The sequence below is a fragment of the Chionomys nivalis genome, chromosome 2, assembly GCF_950005125.1.
Source record: "Chionomys nivalis chromosome 2, mChiNiv1.1, whole genome shotgun sequence".
Lineage (NCBI taxonomy): Eukaryota > Metazoa > Chordata > Mammalia > Rodentia > Cricetidae > Chionomys > Chionomys nivalis.
The window spans coordinates 69,049,078-69,068,672 of NC_080087.1; the positions used below are offsets into that span (position 1 = coordinate 69,049,078).

The window sequence follows — 19,595 nt, forward strand, 5'->3', positions numbered from 1 at the left end:
ATGACCTAATGGGTGAGATACTTGTTTGTTTGTTTGTTTGTTTGTTTGTTTGTTGAATTTGAGAAGGCTTTCTATGTAGCCCCAGCTGTCCTGGAACTCACCTTGTAGGCCAGGCTGAACCAAGATACAGGCAGCTCCCAAGCCTAGAGAGGACATTCCTGGTGTCCTCAGTGGAGTGCCCTCTGCGGGTGATAACAGGCTAAAGCTTCTTGGTGGAGTTAGAGTAGACAGGAGAGACTGTCAAACTCAGAAATTCACCCGCCTCTGCTTTCCAAATGCTGCGATTAAAGGTGTGCACCATCACACCTATATTTTTAAACAGTGTTTGTTCACATACATGGCTAGTATTCTAGTTTCTTCTCTCTTCTTTTATTTAATTATTTTTTTCTTTTATTGTGTGAACGGAAGCTGCTTGTCCATTTCCCAGCCTATTAATATCACAAAATAATCACACTGAAACTGTATTAATTGCAATGCTGCTTAGCCTATTAGATTATGCATATTTCTAAATGCTCTTAGATTTTAAATTAACCCATTTCTATTAATCTGTGTATTGCCACATGATTGTGATCTATTGGTAAATTTCCATTCAGTGTCTGTCTCCTACGGTGGTTACGTGACTTCCCTCTGACTTTACCTACTCTCTCTATATGTATCTCTTCCAGCCTGGGTATATTCTGTTAAGTCATTGACCAATAGAGGTTTCTTTATTAACGAATGGTATTCACAGCGTAAAGAGAGGAATCCCACATTATTATTACTATACATTCTTATTTATTCATTTATTAAGCACAGTACATATTTATTTTTCACTGTGTGCTAGATTTATTTATTTTATTTTATGTGTGACTATTTTGCCTGCATGTATTGTCTGTGCACAGTATGCATGCTAGTTTCCTGCAAAAATTAAAAAAAAAAGATATCAAATCCCCTCAGCTGCATGAGTACAACCCAGCCAGAGCCAGCAGGGGATCCAAGGAAGCCTTTAGAGTTCACTGGACTCATTGCAAAATGGGGGTGTAGAAGGAGAGAAATCATGCTGTTCATTAAATAATCTGGGCTATGGAAGGGTCTGTAGAAATAGGTAAGGAACTCTAACTGTGTCTCTGAAAACAACTAGGTTATTGTAAAGGGGTTTTGAAGCTTACTGCAACACGGTCTTTCCAAGAACTGATACTACCACCTACACGATACAGCTCCTAGATGGGGAACAGGGGCTTCCAGGGTCCAGTTTCTGCCTCAAGCAGGACTGGTTGACTAGCTTTCCACACCAGGTTGATTCCAAAAGGAGCCCTTGAATGGCCACTTTGGGTTTTTCCGATAGTGACTATGTGTGTCTCCAGGTGTGCCCAGGCTCAGCGTCTGATGATGGCTGCATATGTGCTGGACTCAGTCTTGGTTTCTCTGCTCTGTGGGGTCACATCTCCAGCTGTCCTCTGTGTGAGGGCATGATGGTCCAGCTGGGCATATGTCACCTCCTGAAGGCCTCCTGCATCAGGGATCTAAGAGAGAGAGGCCCAGGAGAGTTAGATTGGCTGTGGGGTGGAGGTGCTGAGGAGTGGGAAGTTACCTGCAATGGCTCTAGGAGTTATAGTTATGGTATCCTGTGGTTCCCTACCAATGGTGTTCAGGTGGGATTACATTACTTATAGACAAGGCAGAAGTAGTTTTTCTTATCTTGGATGCTCTCTCTGGGGAAAGTTAGCTGTTGTGGCAAGCTCTCCTGCCTGTAGCCATTAGAATATGTCAATCGGGTCAAAGTCTGAGGTGGCAGCAGAATCTTTCTGAACTCTTCTGCTTCAAGGTTCATTACACGAGAGTCCAAAGCCTTGTTACTAAGCTGCTAATTTGGGAGAATTTTGTTAGATATCACTAGATCATGACTATAAAAACCTACCAAGGTTTCTGTTCTTTTGTCCTCAGGAAGCAAGTCATCTGTGACTATGCCTATAGAAAAGGAGACATAAGATAAGTTCTTTTTGGTGGACACTAGAAGACAACATATATCTCATTATATCTCATCCCATCTAGAACCCTCTTCTCTGTTCCTGAATGTTTTCCTTCCCCGTTGCTTCCCAGTGAACTAGGAAACCCCTTCCTTTCTCCTCACATTCCTTACCTGATGTGCTCTCCAGGCCATTAGTAACTAGGCTGAGCCTAAGAGGAAAGGATAGATGAATATTGGAGACTATTTGGGGGCAAAGGTCTGGGCAAGAACAAGGGAGTCATTTCTGGGACCTTACCTCTTTTGCTGCCTGTGCTCCTGGCTCTTGCTGTTTGGGAGCCCTAAGAATAGTTAGTGGTCCACGTTTAGGAGGGATGTCTTATTTGCGGTACTCCCGCCAGTCCACCAAAGCCAAGTGTCACAACAGATACCTACCCTGCTTTTTCTGACGGTGGCTATGGAAGCAGAAGAGAAGGAAAAGGAGAAGACAAAGGAGGAAGACCACAGTGACCCCAATGAGAATATAAATGTTGTTTGTCTTCAGCCAGGATGTGTCTAGGAAAGATGGTAACCAGGTTAACAGCAACATGCATTTATTGAATATCCACTGCATAGCATACACATACTGGATGGTGTTCATGAATGTGTTAATATGTAAAATTTCACATGCATAGTAGTCTGGAAACATTTAATCATTATCCTCATGTTACCCATCAAGAATATTGACCTTCCTTGTGCTCTGGAACACACTAGCCACTGGTAGAGTCACTATGACTCAGCCAGTATGTAACTAATAACATCCACTCTGGTTCCCACAGATAAGAGCCCTCACCTCGTGACTGAAGTCATATAGGAGAACATTGTCCACCACACTATGTAGAGCTTTGTTGAGACTGACAACCAACAAGAAAGGAAGCAGGGCTCCCTCAGCGCAGTCCCACTTGGGCTCCCACTGAGGTCAAGAATCCCCATCTCTATACATTCCTCAGGGTAGCCACTGATAGGAAGGAACTCAGTCCCAATGTTGTCTTGTTGCCTGGTTCCCTGCAGACAATGCTGCCCTTGCAGTATTTAGTGTCCATCCTTTCCTCTCCTGTAACATTCACCTTTCTTCATCCATTCACTCACTGTACCACCTCACAGGCAACCACCCAAGGTGTAGCCCACCTGTCCCCTCTTCTTAGATGGTACCCATTTCCCTTCCTTACTCCTCAGGCAGACTCTTCAATGTCCTTTAAAGAAAGTCAGATAATATCCCTTTAGAGGCTCTTCCCTTAACACCTGGCCCACCCATGTCCAATTCAGGACCTTACCTGCTATTCTGTCCTTCCATGCATCTTATTGCAACTTAATTATATACATTGTATGCACACCCATGGTATATTTATAGTTATATGTTCCATATGCAAACAGAGTTACACGTGCCGTTACACATGATGTTACAATTAACCATGGACCTTTGGTAAGATCATTACTGAGCTGAAATCTTTCCCCGGCATTGTGCCTGCCCTTAAGTTTTGGTTGCCTGCAGCATTCAGAATAGCATTTGTGCAGGACTACAGTCTAGAAGTTTCTTGCTCTATATACCATATGGTCAGGTAAGCAAGGGACTCTGCCTTCTAAGCTGGCTTAAATAACATCTTGTTCACACTATGACACAATGGGCTACCACTGATGCATTTCTCAGAACACAAGTGTCACATGACCACGTGGCCTATGGACATATATCCCAGAACAAAGGATCGACCATTCTTAAGCGACAGGTGGCGGTATATCCACATGTAATGTAAATAAGCACAGCTAAGGGGCTGTAGATACGGATTGAGGAGTAAAGCATTTGGTGTGCAAGAGTGAGGACCAATGTTTGGATTCCCAGAACCTACAGCAAAAGTCAAGTGGGCATGACAGGCAGAGTGTAATCCAAGTGCACAGGAGACAGAGAAAGGAAATCTGTTGAGCAATCTGGCGAGCCAGACTAGCTGAAACAGTGAACCTCAATGTGGAAGGTGGAGAATACTCCAGTAAGACATTCAGCATCAGACATGAACCTACACGCACATAGAAGCATGTATGTGAGCCTGCACCCACACGAGTGTCAACACATGCAGTACACAACGTGCATTCCCATACAAAAAAGCCAGAAAGCAAATTTGAAGTAAAATATTACTTTCTATCACATAAATTAATATGTAAATAACATTTATGTTATCTTCCAAACACAAATTATACATTGCTGTCCTAATAAATGATGTGTACGTATATTGTGTTATACTAAAAAATGATTTCTGTTAAGCTATAAATTACAAATATAAAATGGCATGTGATACTATTTAAAATTGACTAACTTGCATTATATTCATGTGTAAAGATACATTATATTGTCACATCAATAATATTGTTTAGTTTAATTGTAAGAAAATTACATAATTCAATATAAATTTAGTTTTAAATCTGAAATTTTAATGTATTTCTATCATTCATTCTAATTATCTCTGCAGTATGATCACAGTGGCAGGGCCATTTTTCTTCCCCTGCTGCGAGTGTCTAGTTTGACTCAGTTTCCGACTGGTGTGTTTAAAACAAGAGAATATTTGTTCAGTCAGAAACAGGATGATGATCTAGTATGTTCAGCTAGGAAACTTATCATGACATGTCCCACCACAACAGCACAGAAAAGGGCTCCTCCAGAAAAATCACCTTGCTACTCTCTATATTCCCACCCTCTATGTCCCTGTCCACCATCCCAGCTGCCTGAACTCAGAGCTTGGCCTCACAGTAGCACAGCCTAGATCAGAGAGACCACGATGACTCAGGGCCACATCTCCTCCCTACATGGTTGTAGACATGGAACTCAGGGAGCTGCACAATCTGACAGCTTGAGACACAAGGAGTGAAGGAAAAAAAACTCATTTCACATCCTACAGCAGCTCAGACTGACTGCCTTTCACAAACCACGCCCTTCCTGTGGCACTTTCCTCGCAGGGATCCTTCCATCTTTGTCAGGCACAGACAGTGAAAAAGTCCATTTAGCTGGCATGGAGCCTGCGCTGGCAAGGAGAGACCTCATCTGTGGGATTGCACAGAGTAATGGGAGCTGAAGAGATGGCTCAGTGGGTAAGAGTATTGTCTGCTCTTCCAAAGGTACATAGTTCAATTCCCAGCAACCACATGGTGGTTCACAACCATCTGCAATGAGATCTGGCTCCTGGTCAGTCTTCCTCATTATCTTAGATCATAAAAGTCCAAAAAGGAGAGGAGAAGAGGAAGAGGGGAGAGGGGGGAGAACTTGAGGGAATGGGATAGTCAAGATGGGGGAAGAACAGAGACAGCAAGGAAAGAGATATCTCAATTGAGGGACCCATTATGGGGCTAACAAGAAACTTGGCACTAGAGAAATTCCCAGGAATCATCACAAGGATGACCCCAGTTAAGACCCTAAGCAATAGTGGAGAACATGCCTGAACTAGCCTTGCCCTGTAGTCAGATTGACAACTATCTTAAATATCACCATAACTATCACCATAACTGATGAGATAAAAGCAGAGGCAGAGACTCGCATCAGACCACTGGGCTGAGTTCCCAAAGTCCAGTCCAAGAGTGACACTGGAGTGGGAATGTGAGCAAAGAGGTCAAGACCATGATGGGGATACCCACTGAGACATCTTACCAGAGCTAATGGGAGCTCACCAACTCCAGCTGGACAGGGAAGAATGGATCCTTCTAACTAGGACCAAAGTAGACCCTCTAAATGTGGGTAATGGTTGTATGGCTGGGGCAAACTTGGAGGTGTAGGACCAGAACTTATCCCTACTGCTTATTCTGACTTTTTGGAACCCATTTTCTTTGAATGGATACCTTGCTTAGCCCAGATATAGGAGGGAGGGACTTGGTCCTTACACAAAGCAATGTGCCTTACACTCTCTAAGAAGTGGATGGGGGTGGGGTGGGGGAAAGGTGGAGAGGACGGGAGGATGGGAGGGAGTGGGAACTGGGATTGGTATGTAAAATGAAAAAAAAGTTGTTTTTGTTCTAAAAATAAAATTAAATTAAAAAAAGAAATTTAAAAAATGTAATGAGGCTCAAACCACAAGAGGGCAGTAGAGACTCGTGGAAAACTGAGGTCTTGGGTGTTGTTGCTGGAACTGCTTCTCTCCTAGAGTCTTCAGATCTTGGTATCCTTGACCAAGAACGTTAATTTTCGCCATATTTAAAATAGTAGGGTCACTGGGCATGGTGGGGGTATGCCGTTAATCCCAGAACTCAGGAGGCAAAGGCAGGAGGAGCTCTTTGGCTTCAAGGCCAGCCTGGTTTATGTAACAAGTTTCAGGACATCCAGGGTTATATAGAGAGATCCTATCTCAAAATAAAACAACTACAAAAAACAAAAGAAGGAAGGAAGGAAGGAAGGAAGGAAGGAAGGAAGGAAGGAAGGAAGGAAGGAAGGAAGGAAGGAAGGAAGGAAGGAAGAAAAAAATATTAATGACACCTTGATGGCTGGCTCCAACATCAGAACATCAACCCAGCATATAACCTGTAATAAACTACAACACCAGCAATGAGGCAGGGTGAAGGATTGGGAGCTGATGAGGAGAGCTATGTAGGCCTCTTCTCCATCCTAAATATTGATACAAAGGGGGTGATTGGCTATATCACTCAGTCATAGACCATGAGAAAGACCTGAAATGACAGAACAGGGAAAACAGAAAACATGGCAGAGCCTCTCCTAAATCATCCTGTTAGATATTGGTCCTTCCTTCTGTTCCTCACTCACTCACTCTGCTTGACCTCACAGAATAAGCAATGAGCAGCTCCTCGTAAGATGTGGGAAGACATGGACATGGACTAGAACATTTTCTGTATCCTGACTACAGACATTTTGGGGCCTGACATCACATAGGCTATTCCATATGAAAGAACCCACAAAAGAATAATCCAGGCCTGTCCACCAGCCTTCTCTGGACCACATTAACGGCCTAGTGAGATGGTACTACTCCAGAGGAGATATATTCCTGCAGTCACCACAGGCCTGAACTCAGCAGAAAATCAGGATAAATCACCATGCCCAGTGAAAAAAAACATGCATCACCTTGAGAGAACACCCACCATTGATGGGGCTCAGTCAGTACCCAGTAATCAGGAACAACTCAGTGGTCTACCAGTAAGACTGTATCCAGTCATTCATGGTGTCTGGTAAGGCTAAAGCTCCTGAAATCTGGGGTTTAAGGATAGATGAGATCTGTGCTGAAGGAGGTGGGAAAAGGGAGCATTAGGATTAGAAGACAGCAGGGGAAGTTGAGGCAGGGAAAAGAAGTTAGGGTTAGAGTCCAGAGACCTAGAAACAAACCTGAGGTCACTCCTGGGACTGGGTCAGAAGTGTGGGGGACATCTTCACTGGTCACTTTCAGCTCCAGAGTCTCACTGCGTTGGGACCACATAGACTCTTTTTGATAGAGACACTGATAAGATCCAGCAGTGTCTTCATTTACTGGGCCAATCTGGAATATAGCCTGTTTTTTATAAGGCAAAACATTCTCCACATCCATTATACTTGTGCTTCTCTTCTCCAGGCGGAATGTATCATATTCACTAGGGCTTGTGCACACAAACTTTACAGAATGTCCTTGGGGAATCTCAAGGCCTGGATCAGCCAAAATGGAAGGACTCGGCAGAGATTCTAGGAGAGAGAGAGAGAGAGAGCAGGAATCTCACTGCACACAGTGAGGACATTGTTTTAACACAAAACCAATTGAGACACACCATTTTGTACTCTTACCAAATTTAGAGTTCTCCATGATCAAAGTGAAGCTTTATAACATCCCCCACTTTCAACATGCATATGAATGCCCACCACATGACATTAAGGAACCCAAGTCTGAGCATGTGGTGGGTCTAGCAACGATCCATCCAAAGAAATGTCAGAACATCACAGACTGGACTTGTCTACTACAGAGCCCACTTGCCTCCCTGGGAACTGCCTTATTCTAAGGACCTGTGCTTTTTTGCCTTTATCTCCACCTTCTTTCTAGGGTGTTATTGGGGCTTTAAAATCTCACCTGCTTCAAACTGTCTAAATGTAAGGGCATCCCCATAAAAATCACAGATAATTATACTTATGTCAAGAGACAAATTTAAAACGCTCAACTTACCATGTTCAAGGTGATGTCTTGTACCTTGTGGAACAGATGGATCAAATCAATCAATATGGATAAACTCACAAACTTACCTTTTTGTGACAAATTTATGGATGTATAGTTGCTAGCCATGCTGTGTAATTGACTTCCTGCCCTTATCCATGTGTAATGAGATTTTGTGCCCTTAGACAAACAGTTCCTAATCCTATCTCCTTTCTTCACTTATTCTTCATATATTTTTAATATCTTGTTCATCTTCTAGGGATGCCTCCCATGTTTCTATGGTTTCACACATACAAGAAACACAGTATCTTCCATTTGAAAGCAAATTATGGGAGGGAGGACTGATTTGAGAGAATAATTGTCTGAGATGGTGGCAGAAAGATTATGATGAATGTAAGGGGTGAGCATAGGAATCTCAAGAGACAGGTGAGATCAGAGGTGTACTCCCTGAAGTGACACAGAAGAGACACTTGCACTGAAACCTGAGAGACAGAATACAAATATATACCATTGTTATTTGTTGATTAAAAACACTTTTAACCAACAAAAAAACAAAAACAACAATAAAACAACAAAGGAAAGCAGGTGGCAAAAGGAAGAGGTGAAGTCTGCATATTTGGGAGTGTTTATGATGACAGGGGATATTCAAGGATCTCCTCCAGGTCTCCCAGGTGCACATGATCCTCTCCAAAGCCGAACTGAAGACATGACTCACCGTGCTGAGTATTAATTATCCATCCCAGGCACAGCACTAAAAGAGAAAACCCATTAAGAAAAACCTCACCACATGGCTTGTTTAGCAATGAGAATCTAGGAAGGACTAGATATTGGTGGGAACACCCAGCCTCTCATGATTACCCAGTCATTCCTCTTCCATATTAATGTGATGTGGGATGACTCTCTGTATGCTGTGAATACCATTGGTTAATAAAGAAACTGTTTTGGGCCTGCACAGGGCAGAGTAGAGGTAGGCAGAGAAAATTAAACTGAATGCTGTGAGAAGGAAGATAGAGTCAGGAGATGCCATGAAGCTGCCAGAAGGGAAAGGCATGAGCTGCTAGCTGGAACCTTGCTGGTAGGCCACAAACCTCATGGTAAAATATAAAATAATAGAGAAGGTTTAATTTAATATGTAAGAGCTTGCTAGAAATATGCTATAATGATTGACTAAGCAGTGATTTAAATAACACAGCTTCTGTGTGGTTATTCCAGCAGTCTGGGTGGCTGGGAAACAAACAAGCAACCTCTTACAACAAATTGGTACACCAACTTGGTCAACTATTTACATATAAAACCTGGGAAAGCTTAGAAAAAAATCCTAGACATACACACACACACACACAAAAAAAAACAAAAAAACAAAAAAAAAAACAAAAAAAAACACAGTTTCATGTAACTTCTTGTTCTGTTTGCTAAAAGCAAGCAGAGGCATGAGTGGGGATAGGGGGAGGGAAGTGGGGGGAGGGCAATATTTGGGAGGAGGGGAGGGAAATGGGAAATGGGGAGCAGGTGGAAATTTTAATTAAAAAAGAATAAAAATAAATAAATAAGTAAAAAAAAAAAAAGAGAGAGGTCTTCCTGATTAAGCAGCAGCAAAATAAAAAACCCTTCAGTTTCAAAACAGCAGTTTCCTGGTTCACCAGCACAAATGGCTCTGACTCTTTCAAGAGGTTCAGCTATGAAGCATTTCAATGGTGTCTGTGAGCAGAGTGCTACAGCTGGCTTAATGGTAACATAGACCTGCTGTGTGCCTAAAAATGGGGCTGTGAGCATGACTCTCAGAGGCAGCAAACATGTCTCCACCATGTTGGACTGGGAGAGCAAGCAGGCAGGGCCATATTGGCCCTAGCCACACCAACTTAGCATTTAAAGAAGCAGTTATGATCAGAAAACAATTACAGATATACAATAAAGACAGATTCAGATGAAAAAAGACCTCTAAATGGGTTAAATTGTTTTTTTTAAAATGTACGTAGGCTTGTAAGAAAGAAGAAAAAGAACATAGTAAGTTATAAAAAAGTAAATTATTTAAAAAATAAAACAAAGTCTTTAAAAAGACAAAGTAAACTTGTAGAAAAAGTAATAGAATAAGAAAAATAGCCATGTAAAGATGGAATACACACAGAAAGTCTGGATTATGTATATTATTGTGTTTTCCTTACATTTTTTGGCTGTGATGCAGTTACATACAGAGAGACGTTTCATTGTATGGACTGCTAAGCTAAGTCAAATATATATTTTAAAGGTATCCTGACTTCAGAATTTGGGTCTAAAGATTTGTTGCTTTTGTTTCCACAGAAGATGAGAACCTGTAGATCAATTCCAGACTAATGTTGTTTGATGGACCAAGAGCCCCTGAAAGGTTGCCATAAACACCCCCAAAATACTTCGCCCAACAAAAAGCAGAAAGCAGTTTGGAGAGATCTATGCCCAAATTCCCAAATATTGTTTATAAATGTTTGTTTACATTTAAATGGGATATGCTATAGATATGAATAATTTGCTTTGGTATGGATCTTGATCTATTGATAAAAATTTAAGGTCGATTTTGTTATATTTGCTCTTGATTAAGGTATTGTGTTTGTGCAGCTCATTTTAAAATGTAATGTATAATTAAGGAACATAGGTTAATAGAAAGTCATCTATAATAATCAAGTATAAACATGTTAGCTAGGTTTTCTAGATGTACAGAGATATATTTCAGATAGACAGGTATTTTTCAATCACTTCAAAGAGCTACAGAATATGGCATTTAGACTTTCCATGACAACGAGACACATCTATTCATGGCAGCACCAATTACTTCAAGAGGCTGATGGGAATCAAAGAAGCCCCTTATGGAGTTGGTTATCCATTTGGACAAGAAACTGTTCTTGCCTGGACTGATTTATGTTATGTTGTATTAACTGGGCATGCAGGACCCAAGAGAAATGACCTCTAAACTTGACTAAAGATGAGATTTCTTTCAGGGTTACTGCTTCATAAAAGAGTCTACAAGACATTCTGCAGAACACAGAAGAAAGTGACTGACAAACTGACAATATAGGCAGAACTGTCTTTGAAATTTCCTGCTTCATGGAAAAGTCTGCTGGATACTATGGGCCTCTAGGCTAAAAATTGGATGCCCCAATAATACAAAAGAACTTTGTGTGAATGTCCAGGCAGCAAGATGTCTCTGTCAATTCTAGAGTTTTAGAAGTTTCTCATAATGCACTTCCTGTTATCCTTTTGTTGCTTTTGATGGAGTTGAAGAATAGATAGTTATAGTTATAGCTTTCCTTGGTTATTATAAAAGATAAAGTAGATACAAATATTGTAACTATAATTCTTGTTTGATACCTGTTTTGTACATGTAATTTTACTATGTTAAAATTAAAACCTTCCATTTTATTTAAACAAAAAAGGATAGGTGATGTGGAATTACCCTCTGTGTGGTGTGAATACCATTGGTTAATAAAGAAACTATTTTGGGCCTGCACAGGGCAGAATAGAGGTAGGTGGGGAAAACTATACTTAATGCTTGGAGAAAGAAGGCAGAGACAGGAGACACCATGTAGCTACCAGGGAGGAAAGACATAAGCTACTAGCTGGAACCTTGCTGTTAGGCCATGAGCCTCATGGTAAAATATAAAATAATAGAAATGGGTTAATTTAGTATGCAAGAGCTTGCTAGGAATATGCTGTAGTGATTGGCCAAGCAGTGATTTATAATACAGTTTCTGTGTGGTTATTTCAGAGTATAGTCCTCCTTCTTCTTGTGAAAGAACTCTTAAATATCCCCAAGGTAGAGAAAGAGACTTGACATCCCAGCTACTCAACTGAGTTACATATTCAAGTATTACTTGGGCTACAAAGTGAGTTCAAAGTCAGCCTGAAAATCTTAGTGAGATCATGTCTCAAAACCAAAAGTAAAATGGGGTTAGTTCAAAGCCTAGCCCAGTTGTTTACCTCCTCTGGCAGATGACAGGAGCAAATACAGAGACCAATAGCCAAACACTAGGTGGAGCTCAAAGAACCCGCAAGGAGAAGAAGGATTTCAGGAGTCTGAAGGGTTGAGGACACCAAAAGAATATGGCCCACAGAATCAACTAAACAGGGCTCATAGGGCCTTAAAAAGACTGAAGCAGAAGTCTCAGAACCTGCATGGGTCTGCCTAGGCCCTCTGTATATGCATTACAGTTGCTTGTCTTGGGGGTTTTGTGGAACTCCTAACAGTAGGAGCTGATGTGCCTCTGACTCTCTTGCCTGCCCTTAGGACTCTTTACTCCTACCAGGTTGTCTTGTCAAGCCTTGATATGAGGGTTTGCTCCTAGTTTTATTGCATCTTGTCGTGCCATATTTGGTTGATATCCCTGTGAGAACTGCTCTTTTCTAAAGAGACACTGGGGAAGACAGGATAGGTGGGGGGAAATGGGAGCGATGGAAGGAGGAAACTTCTGTCAGGATGTACTGTATGAGAGGCTCATAAAATAAATGAAAAAAAATGAGAAAAAGTAAAATGAGGGCTGAGATGTATGGGAGAAAGGTTCATAAGGTCTTAGCTGAGGAGCTATTGAAAGTTGGTGGCTTCTGGAGAAGGAAGAGTCAATTTTCTCTAAGGGTGTGACCAGGGTCCAGCAGATAGCCCCATTTATGAGCAGCACAAACTACATTCACTGGATTATTCTTTGTAAAAAGGAGACACAAAGTAGAGAGGGAGATGGAATTGGCATGGTGTTACAGGCAAGAATGGGGATGGATATGATCAAAACATACTGCATGCACCTATAAAATTATCAAAAAGATATTTTAAATATATGTAATAGCATAAATATATTCTTCATTATGCCCATGGATGGATAAATGCATCCCTCACCCTTCATCTGAGAAGCTTTTATTTGCAATTAATGGAGATTAACACAGAGACACATAACTAACCAAAGGGTAGAGACTACGTTGCAGAATGCTTAACCTTAAAGGGAGCATGCACATCATACATCTCCTCCTCCCAAGACTCAGAAGTCGTTTAGGAAGAGGTAGTGGAAAAAGCACAAATTCCCGAAGCAGAAGATGACTCCAGCGACTACAGGGTGTCCTGAACACAGAGGGCAGCTGCACATATTAACTCATAGCATGCACAAGACCTGTGTAAAACCAAGCCAGACAAAATCCCAGAACTGAAAGAAAATTTAGGCAAATTCTCCCTGTTTTAGCCTTGGAGCTAATGGTAATTCCTGGCTGCTGGAAGAGGGAGACTCAGTTTTCTTTAAGAGTGTAGCCCCTGGAATCATGAGTAGTGGAACACACCTTTAGCATTTGAGAGGCAGAGGCAGGTGAATCTCTGTGATTTCCTAATTTAGGCTGGTCTCCATAGTGAGTTCTAGAACAGCCAGAGCTACACAGTAAGACAGTGTCTCTTTAAAAAAATGAAGAAGTGCAGAAGTGCAATCTCTATTAAGTCAATCATGCTCAGTGCTAGACTATGAATTCAAGAATATTCGGGCAGCACAGATTGGTAGTAAAGGTTTTAAAAGAAAAGAGTTAAGTGGGTAGGGAAGAGAGGTCAATCTTGGAAGAGTTCAGTATGAGTCAAGTAAACAACTCTCAAAGAACTAATAAAAGTTTCTTAAGAATAAAAGAATTTCTGAACAAGTGTGCTCAATAGTATGTAACATCTGTGATCTTAAAAAATAAAAAGAGTATTTGGATTTAGGAAATACGATTCTGTGGTATCATGATTACCTAACGTATTGGGCTCTGAGCTCAACCTCCAACACTGGGGAAAAAATGTTCTCAGGTCATCTTCCCTTCCAAAAAAGCCCTTTCTCACTCCTTTTAAAGCTGAACTGGGCCACATGCCCCATCTTTGTTTCTAGCAATAAGTCTGCAGTGAAAACCTCAAGTAGGGGTCTGGGTGGAGAGAGGCTCCTGCCAGGGGACTCCAGAATCTGCTTGGCTGGTTTCAGGCCTGAGTGGGAAATAGACTCCCTTCCCCCAAATCACCTACCCATCCCTCCATTTGCCCCGGGACTCACCGAGGGCCATCACCGTGGCAGAATGAAGTGACATGACTCAAGCTTCAGCAGTCTGACCCGGTCTGGAGCTGAAGCCCTGCAGTGGACACAAGAGGCAGGATGTGTGGGCTGGGGCTCATTACAAGGTTTCTCTATTAGTTTCCTCACATAAAGAGGAAGATGTTTGTCCTCTGAGCTTTCCACTCTTTCCTTTAGTCGCTGACTCTTTGAGAAGGGGTCATATTCTAAAAAATACAGCAGGCCTCTGAGACAGGTGCAATCAAACTCATTCCTCAACATGTTTGTCTTGCCATAAATAGGTGAGACACATAAGTATAAGATTTACACATCAGTCCTTATTGTAGAAATAAATGACCCTTGATCTTTGGGATAGGCATTTGGGATAGGAAAAGCTCACATTTCCTAACGTTTAAAATGAAAATCATAAATCCTTCCCTGAATGTTTGATGTTATGGTCTTTGGAAGAGCCTAAACAGATACTTGACCTGTTAAATATGCCCTGCTACAGATAATGACCTTTCGTATTAAATAATATTGGTGTGTGTGTGTGTGTGTGTGTGTGTGTGTTTTACAGTGTGTGTAGCAGTCAGAGGACAACGTTGCAAAGTTGGTTCTTTCTTCCTACTATATAGGTCTTGGGGATGGAACTTGAGTTTTCAGGTTTGGGAGCAAGCATTTTTACCCACTGGGCAATCTCATTGACCCAGATGATATTTTTAAAATTTATTTTTATTTTAGGTGCATTGGTGTCTCACCTGTCTATGTATCTGTGTGAGGGTGCTGCTCTCACACTCTGGAATTGGAGTTGCAAACAATTTTGAGTTGTCAGGTGGATGTTGGGAATTGAACCTGGGTCCTCTGGAAGAGCACCTAGTGCTCTTAACCATTAAATCATCTCTCCAGCCTCAGATGATATTTTTAAAAGATAACAAATATTGCCAGGAGTAAAGAAAATGGATATTTTTCATGCTCTTAACAGGAACCCAGGGCCCCAACTGTTATGAGAAAAGCTGCCTCGGAGAGAATGAGTCAGAATAATTTTCAGGGACCTGAGGCCCTCCTTCCATGCCACTGATGGAAAAAAATGTGTAAATCAGAGGAAAGAAAGCTCTTCCTCTGTGAAAATAGCATGAAGATTTCACAAAATAGGAAATTAAAAATAGAACCCAAGTAAGAGGATAAAAGAAGTATGGAAGTGAGATGTCAGCACTTATGGAATCATTGCAACACCATTCACAAGAGCTATGATGGGGAAATTGTCCAAAGAATGGCTGGACCTTCAAGAAACGGCTTGACCCAGTAAACAACCCCAGAAGGGAAGGCACTGCATTTTTCCCTCACATGAGGTATGTTAAGTAGTCATATTCAAGCTGCACATTCTGACCCATTCCTGCAATTCCTGCACTTGGGAGGATGAGCAGAAGATCACTACGAGTGCAAGGCCAATCTTCACTACATAGTGAGTTCTAAGCCAGTCTGAGCTATATTGCAAGAGTCTGTCTCAAAACCTATGAAGTAGTTAAAGAAGTCAAATTCATAAAAGCAAAGTTTGGAATACTGTCTACCAGAAGGAAGAAAGTGGGGAAGTTATTTATCAATAGACAAAATTTTAGTCAATCAATAAGAATAACTCTAAGACAACATAATACCATAGTCAATAATACAGAACTGCACAGTTAAAATGTTAAAAAAAAAAAACAGGTTTTATCCTTTTCTCTGTTTTAGCTAGGTTTTCTATTGCTGTGATAAAACATCATGAGCAAAAGTAATGTGGGAAGAAAAGGGTTTATTTCATCTTAGACTTCCAGGTAACACTATCTATCACTGAGGGAAGTCAGGGTAGAAACTCAAGACAGGAGCCTGGAGGTAGGAACTGAAACAGAGCCTGTGGAGGAATACCTCTTACTGCCTTGCTCTTATGGTTTGCCCGGTCTTCTTTCCTTTACAGCCCAGAACTATCATTCTCACAGTGGGCTACGGCCATCCACATCCATAATAATCAAGAATATAACTCAGAGCTTTACCCACAGGCCAATCAGATGGGTGCATTTTCTTAATTGAGGTTTTCTCTTCCCAAATTACTGTAGCTTGTGTCAAGTTGACAAAACACTAGCCAGCTCCCTATCCCTCTCACTCCCCCTCTCCCCCTCTCCCTCCCTCTCCCTCTCTCTCTCTCTCTTTTGTTCCCTCTCACTTTCTGTCTCCTCCCTCTTCCTTTTTTCTCCTTCTCCCTTTACCTCCCTCCTCCTCCCTTTCTCTCTCCATCCATCCCTCTCTCCCTCCTTCTATTCATGCAGTACCATTAAAACTGAAGGGGGAAACTCAGCCTACTTAAAGGCTGAGGGTCTGGGGACACAGTGGTGAGTGCAACTGGCTGCAGGGGTTTCTTTGTTCCACTGAGCCGGCACCAACCAAGCCTGCCCTTTTGTCTGCAAGGTCCTTGGTCAGCAAGTGGTCCTGATTCAGTACCAGGAGATCCATCCGGAGAAGTAAGTGTGTGCCCGCCTGTCTGGCCAGACGCCCCTGGAACCGAGTACAGGAACCCTCCAATCCCCTAAACCTTCTGGCCATTCAGCAGGGATTCTCCCTGGCTACTGGCTTTCTCTACTTATTCCATCCCAGCTTGTCCCCAAGCACTCCTTTCCATCTGCAGGGTCTTTAGATTTACCACCACAGGCTACTTCAGGGGATCTGAGAGCCAACTCCAGTGCTAAGGGGACCGACCGAAAAGAGGGAAGAACAAGACAAAAAAAAAAAAAAAAAAAAAAAAAAAACAAGTACACAGCTAGCCACAGCAAAGATCGGACCAAACCATCAAGACTCTCCTGACCACATTTGAAGGAAGAGATGGGCAGGTGCCAATGCAAGAATTCCTCCAACAACCTAAAAAGCAACATGATAACACCAGAATCCAGTGATCATGCAACAGGAAGACTTGAACACCCTAATCCAGAAGAAGTAGAAGAAATTGACTTTAAATGTAACATTAGGAAAGTGATAGATACCATTAAATGGGACATTTAAAAAAAAAAAACAGTGAACCCTCTTAGAACTGGAGAGGGAGGGGGAGGGGAGTGGCGGGTGGGGAGTGGGGGAAGGGGAAGGGAAAAGGGAGGCAGGGAGGAGGCGGAAATTTTTTTTTTTAAAAAAAAAAAAGAGAGGATCTCCCTTGCTCTTGGATGGGGAGGATCAACATAGTAAAAATGGCAATTCTACCAAGGGCAATTTATAGATTCAATGCAATCCCCATTAAAATCCCATCAAAATTCTTCACAGATCTTGAGAGGACAATAATCAACTTTATATGGAGAAACAGAAAACCCAGGATAGCCAAAACAATCTTATATAATAAAGGATCGTCTGGAGGCATTACCATCCCTGACCTCAAACTCTATTACAGAGCCTCAGTATTGAAAACAGCTTGGTATTGGCATAAAAACAGAGAAGTTGATCAATGGAACCGAGTAGAAGACCCTGATTTTAACCCACAAACATATGAACACCTAATTTTTGATAAAGGAGCTAAAATTATTCAATGGAAAAAAGAGAGCATCTTCAACAAATGGTGCTGGCAGAACTGGTTGTCAACGTGTAGAAGAATGAAAATAGATCCATATCTATCACCATGCACAAAACTCAAGTCCAAATGGATTAAAGACCTCAATATTAGTCTGAACACACTGAACCTGATAGAAGAAAAAGTGGGAAGTACTCTACAACATATGGGTACAGGAGATCACTTCCTACGTTTATCCCCAGCAGCACAGACATTAAGGACAACATTGAATAAATGGGACCTCCTGAAACTGAGTAGCTTCTGTAAAGCAAAGGACACTGTCAAGGCAACCCACTGACTGGGAGAAGATCTTCACCAACCCTGCAACAGACAAAGGTCTGATCTCCAAAATATATAAAGAACTCAAGAAACTAGACTTTAAAATGCTAATGAACCCAATAAAAAAATGGGGCACTGATCTGAACAGAGAATTCTCAACAGAAGAAATTCAAATGGCCAAAAGACACTTAAGGTCATGCTCAACCTCCTTAGCGATAAGGGAAATGCAAATTAAAACAACTTTGAGATACCATCTTACACCTGTCAGAGTGGCTAAAATCAAAAACAGCAATGATAGCCTTTGCTGGAGAGGTTGTGGAGAAAGGGGCACACTCATTCATTGCTGGTGGGAATGCAAACTTGTGCAACCACTTTGGAAATCAGTGTGGCGATTTCTCAGGAAATTTGGGATCAACCTACCCCAAGATCCAGTAATACCACTATTGGGAATATACCCAAGAGATGCCCCATCAAATGACAAAAGTATCTGTTCAACTATGTTCATAGCAGCATTGTTTGTAATAGCCAAAACCTGGAAACAACCTAGATGCCCTTCAATGGAGGAATGGATGAAGAAAGTGTGGAATATATACATATTAGAGTACTACTCAGCAGTAAAAAACAATGACTTCTCGAATTTTGCGTGCAAATGGATGGAAATAGAAAACACTATCCTGAGTGAGGTATCCCAGACCCAAAAAGAGGAACATGGGATGTACTCACTCATAATCGGTTTCTAGCCATAAATAAAGGACATTGAGCATATAATTTGTGATCCTAGAGAAGCTAAATAAGAAAGTGAACCCAAAGAAAATCATATAGTCATCCGCCTGGAGAGGGGAAGTAGACAAGATTGCAGGGCAAAAACTGGGAACTTGCGGGTGAGGTGGCAAGGGGCAAAGGGGAAATGGGATGAGAAACATGAGAAGGGGAGGATGGGAGGAGCTCGGGGGATTGGGATGGTTGGGATATAGGAAGGGAGGATACGGGAGCAGCGAAGTATATATCCTAACTAAGAGAGCCATATTAGGGTTGGCAAGAAACTTGACTCTAGAGGGGTTAGCAGGTGTCCAGGGAGATGTCCCCAGCTGGTACCTTGGGCAACTAAGGAGAGGGAACCTGAAATGACCCTATCCTATACTGATGAATATCTTGCATATCACCTTAGAACCTTCATCTGGCGATGGATCGAGGTAGAGACAGAGTCTCAGTTTGGAGCAACGGTCTGAGCTCTTAAGGTCCAAATGAGGAGCAGAAGGAGGGAGAACATGAGCAAGGAAACCAGGACCACGAGGGATGCACCCACCCACAGTGACAGTGGAACTGATTCGTTGTGAGCCCACCAAGGCCAGCTGGTCTGGGTCTGAATAAGCATGGGTTGAAACTGGACTCTCTGAGCATGGCGGACAATGAAGGCTGATGAGAAGCCAAGGACAATGGCACTAGGTTTCGATCCTAATACATGAACTGGCTTTGTGGGTGCTTAGCCTGTTTAGACGCTCACCTTCCTGGACATAGATAGAAGACCTTGGTCTTCCCGCAGGGCAGAGAATTTGGACTGCTCTTCAGTATCGAGAGGGAGGGGGAATGGTGTGGGGGGAGGAGAAGAGGAGTGGGGATAGGGGGAGGGGAGTGGGGGGAGGGGGCAATATTTGGGAGGAGGGGAG

General features: G+C 42.1%; 1 protein-coding gene across 3 annotated transcripts; it reads right to left on the bottom strand.

Annotated features, from left to right (window-relative positions):
- Window positions 1–790: 790 nt before the first annotated feature.
- Window positions 791–14,185, bottom strand: LOC130869995 (leukocyte-associated immunoglobulin-like receptor 1). Of its 3 annotated transcripts, XM_057762545.1 has the most exons (9): window positions 14,094–14,185; window positions 8,795–8,830; window positions 8,092–8,115; window positions 7,290–7,619; window positions 2,381–2,500; window positions 2,244–2,286; window positions 2,120–2,157; window positions 1,898–1,947; window positions 791–1,502 (listed from the first exon to the last, which is right to left on the bottom strand). In XM_057762545.1, the coding sequence occupies exons 1-9, from the start codon at window positions 14,125–14,127 to the stop codon at window positions 1,356–1,358; spliced, it is 822 nt and encodes a 273-aa protein (XP_057618528.1). In that variant the 5' UTR covers window positions 14,128–14,185; the 3' UTR covers window positions 791–1,355. The 3 variants fall into 3 exon arrangements, with proteins under 3 accessions (XP_057618528.1, XP_057618530.1, XP_057618529.1); XM_057762546.1 differs by lacking the exon at window positions 8,092–8,115 and having other exon boundaries at window positions 792–1,502; XM_057762547.1 differs by lacking the exons at window positions 2,120–2,157; window positions 2,244–2,286.
- Between the last annotated feature and the right edge of the window lie 5,410 nt (window positions 14,186–19,595).

Coding starts and splice junctions, on each gene's coding strand:
- LOC130869995 (XM_057762545.1), bottom strand. CDS start 14,127: ATGTCACTTCATTCTGCCACGGTGATGGCCCTCG. Junction 2,287..2,380: donor CCACCGTCAGAAAAAGCAGG/GTAGGTATCTGT, acceptor AACTATTCTTAG/GGCTCCCAAACAGCAAGAGC. Junction 2,158..2,243: donor GAGCACAGGCAGCAAAAGAG/GTAAGGTCCCAG, acceptor CTTTCCTCTTAG/GCTCAGCCTAGTTACTAATG.